General features: G+C 40.9%; 1 protein-coding gene across 1 annotated transcript; it reads left to right on the top strand.

Moving 5' to 3' along the window:
* The first annotated feature begins 1612 nt into the window (after positions 1–1612).
* Positions 1613–3229, top strand: ABRACL (ABRA C-terminal like). Its single transcript, XM_008946791.1, has 2 exons — positions 1613–1674; positions 3045–3229. The coding sequence occupies exons 1-2, from the start codon at positions 1614–1616 to the stop codon at positions 3227–3229; spliced, it is 246 nt and encodes an 81-aa protein (XP_008945039.1). The 5' UTR covers position 1613.
* Positions 3230–3466: the final 237 nt, after the last annotated feature.

Raw genomic sequence — 3466 nt, forward strand, 5'->3', positions numbered from 1 at the left:
TTCGGAGGATCAGTGAGTGTGTATGAGAGAAAATTATTTTAAATTAGCGTGAAGTGAAAGAGGTTGAAGTTCAAGTGAAAAAGCCTTTCAAGTTAAAAGAGCAGCTTTAAAGAGAAGCCGAGTATGCCATTGTAATGACCGATAGTAAAACTGGCAGTTTGACAAATCGGTAATGATAGTGTAAGCTTTTTGGTGGATGGGTCATATTTTCCTCGGTGCTTTGTAACAATATATTTGGCGCTCAGTTAAACAAACTCGAAAAGTTTTGTCGCGGTCTTGTAAGCGGGTTAAAACCCTGCAGCCCCGCTGCCGTGCCCTTTTAAGGCAGCTTTGCCGAGGTGGTGCCACGGCAGCGCATCATCCTCTTGCAATGTTCCGTCCTGGTCTGTTACTGCCCACCTCGGTGTTTGTTGTTTGCGTGCCTCAGGGATGAGACTGCGGTTTGGATGGGGCTTTGCCTGCAACCCCCGTTGGTACCAAGCTTGCTCAAAATTTGCATGTTAAAAAGACAGATATTTGCTGGTGAATTTGGGAACTGAAAATCGGACGCCGTTACAAAGGGGTTTTGCATCTGGGATAAATCATCAGGGGGAGCTGTGTCACTCTTAACTACTGAAATATAAAAAAAAAAAGGTGAAGCTTTTCTCTTGGGAAGAGTTTGTGTTGCATCCAGATGTCTTTTTTTAAACTCTGCTTACTTACCATATCTGTGCAGAAATCGTGCTTTCTTGAACAATGGAGAGGTTCTGTCTCAGTGCTCACTGAGCCCTTTATGGACAGTGCTTAGCTCCAGACGCTCTTTCTATAGCTTTTGTTCCAGGCTGCATTGTTAGTACATGTGGTTTGTCTCCTCCTGTTTGTACGCTTTGCTTATCTCTGGGGCCCAGTTTCTTTTGCTTACCTCGATGTCAGTTTTTGCTTAAGTAGTTCTGCATCTAAACGTTTCAGCCTGCTGATGCCGCTTTGCATCACACAGATCCCACACCACCTTTCTGGTGCCTGCAGTTCTGCTTTCAGTAGCAGGCACGTGGTAGCTGCTGCCCTTTCAGGCACCACATGTGTAGACCTGCTGTAACCAGCTGGATGTCTGCAGTACCTTGTCAGGATAAGTGGAAATCTGTGGTGTGCTTTAAAACCTCAATGTATTACATATCTCATATCCCCGAGAGGAATTTAAAGGAAGATGTTCTGTTTTTATTGAGGGAACTGACAGAAAGTTGTCAAGCCCCTGAGGACCTCTGTCAGTACCAGGATGCTGTGATTTTGTGGCAACCTAAGCTCATTGTTTAAAACAAATCACCACCACCACCGCTCTTGTCCTAACCTGCCCACTGTTTTTATTTTTGATATTAGTTCCTTATATTTGTGTTTACAATGCACTGTGGTTGAAGGGGTTTTTTTTGTTCATTTCCCCTCACATGTGGAAGTGTGGAGGCTCTTCATCCTTTCAAGACTGAAACCTCAGATTATCCTGCAGCCATGCGTCCCCAGGCTGCTGGGATTTACAAAGTGCTGTGGCATTCCTAATGAAATGAGAACAGGCCAGGATGCCACAAAAGATTTACAGATCTTCTAATAACTTTGGCAATGTTTATTTTACTTTTTAGACCACAATGAATGTAGAACATGAAATTAGCCTCCTAGTTGAGGAGATTCAGCGACTGGGAACCAGAAGTAAGTATAATGCCTCTGACCATACAGATATAGTCACGTTATACATACATGTATGTGTAGTGAATATATATATATAGAACGGAGCTGATTTTGTTCAGTGATTTTACTTTTCAGCTAATGCTCTTCTAATTAACTGTTTCCCTTTTCAATCGATAAGTCTCTCTCCCTTATTCCCTTTCTCTTCCCCTTCCCCTTTGGGTGTCAGGGAAGGGGGTGGGGTAGTTTAAAAGCATCTGTTATTGGTTTGGGGATGGTCCAGACCCTAAACTGCGCAGACATACATGTCATACAGATGTAAACTTGTTATGTCAACCTATGAACTTGGGAAACTTAATGAAACAGGCTCAGGTAACCTGAAAACTTGCATATGTACTTAATATTGGACTGTGTGGTACTCCCTGCAGGCCATCCTTTAAGGTAGTTCTGATATGAAGATAAATGTTTAATCCTCTGCAGCATGGAGGATGTAGGCCTGGAATCCTTTCCCACTAAAATCAACTGCAAAATCACCCTTTTCTTTACACTTTTAATACTTGTTTAAGCCACCAAAGAAGAAGGTTGCACTGTTTCACTCCACCTCCTTTCTTGGTAACTTCAGAATTTATACACTTCAGTTCTGTTCATCACAGTAGTATTTGGAAGGTGCTGACTTTTATGCCTGAAACTAATCCAGGAGTTACAGGTGCAGTCCCAACCTTCCTTAAGCTTGCTTAGAAGGTGTCCTTTTCTCTTAAGATTTGTTTTCATTGTTAAAAGTCCTCTTTCTTTACAAATATTTGTGTGATTTATGGATATGCTACCTGTTGATGCATTGCAGTTCTGATACAATTTCCTTCCGTTCAGTTTGTCTTTCAAAACCTAAATGGATATGCACGTCTTGCATTTTGTATGACCACATCTGCCTTTTAGGAATAACCTTGGTAACCTTAGTGTATATTCAAAATTCTTCCTTTGTGTGAGAAATTAATTCACATTACAGCTTTTTCAATGTGAACTTTCAATATTAATAAGTGGGAAAAAAACGCAGAAAACACAAATTAACATTTTAATTATTTCAAACTACTTTCCTCCGTATGCTTTGAAGAGGTTCAATAGCCTGTGCTGGTCATAGGTTTCAGAAAGTCATCAGAAAAAATAAACGTAGCAGATATTTGATTCTTGATGTGAGTTTCTGCAAAAAAGGGAAAGTCACACCAGGCAGAAGTTCTGCCTACTGTAGATCATCAGCATTCATAATATGTTCTCCAATAAATTGGAGAACACTATAGGCTTTACTTTAAACGTCCTGACTGCGTATCACTTTGTTCCTTCGGTAATCTCCTAACTAAAGGAAAATCTGCATGTGTTTTCATGTTTTATCTTCAATTTAGATGCTGATGGGCAAGTGAGTGTGAAATTCGGTGTGCTCTTTGCTGATGAAAAGTGTGCCAACCTCTTTGAAGCCCTGGTGGGAACTCTTAAAGCTGCAAAGCGACGGAAGATTGTCAGTTACGAAGGGGAGCTACTTCTGCAAGGTGTCCACGACAGCGTTGATATCAGGCTGCTGCAGGACTGATGCAGTGTTTCAGCTATGCATTAATGGAATTGAAACAGTGATTTGCAACATCCTCTGAATAAGGCTGATCAGCCTGAGGTTTTTTGATGTATTTTCTATGTCTTTATAGCCAAAAGGAAACTGACCTATTTTGGAAAACATTCCCTTTTGTAATTCTTCCTAAAATGGTACTGTATGCGAATAAGGCAAAAGATGCCAGGTCTCTCTCTTTTTTTCTTTTAAATCTCAGGAAATGCT

The sequence above is a fragment of the Merops nubicus genome, unplaced genomic scaffold (genome assembly GCF_000691845.1).
Source record: "Merops nubicus isolate BGI_N331 unplaced genomic scaffold, ASM69184v1 scaffold5219, whole genome shotgun sequence".
Lineage (NCBI taxonomy): Eukaryota > Metazoa > Chordata > Aves > Coraciiformes > Meropidae > Merops > Merops nubicus.

Bases quoted from the DNA above. Each gene is read 5' to 3' on its own strand.
- ABRACL (XM_008946791.1), top strand. From the start codon at position 1,614: ATGAATGTAGAACATGAAATTAGCCTCCTAGTTGAGGAGATTCAGCGA. The intron at 1,675-3,044 runs GTAAGTATAATG...TCTTCAATTTAG, and splicing joins TCAGCGACTGGGAACCAGAA to ATGCTGATGGGCAAGTGAGT.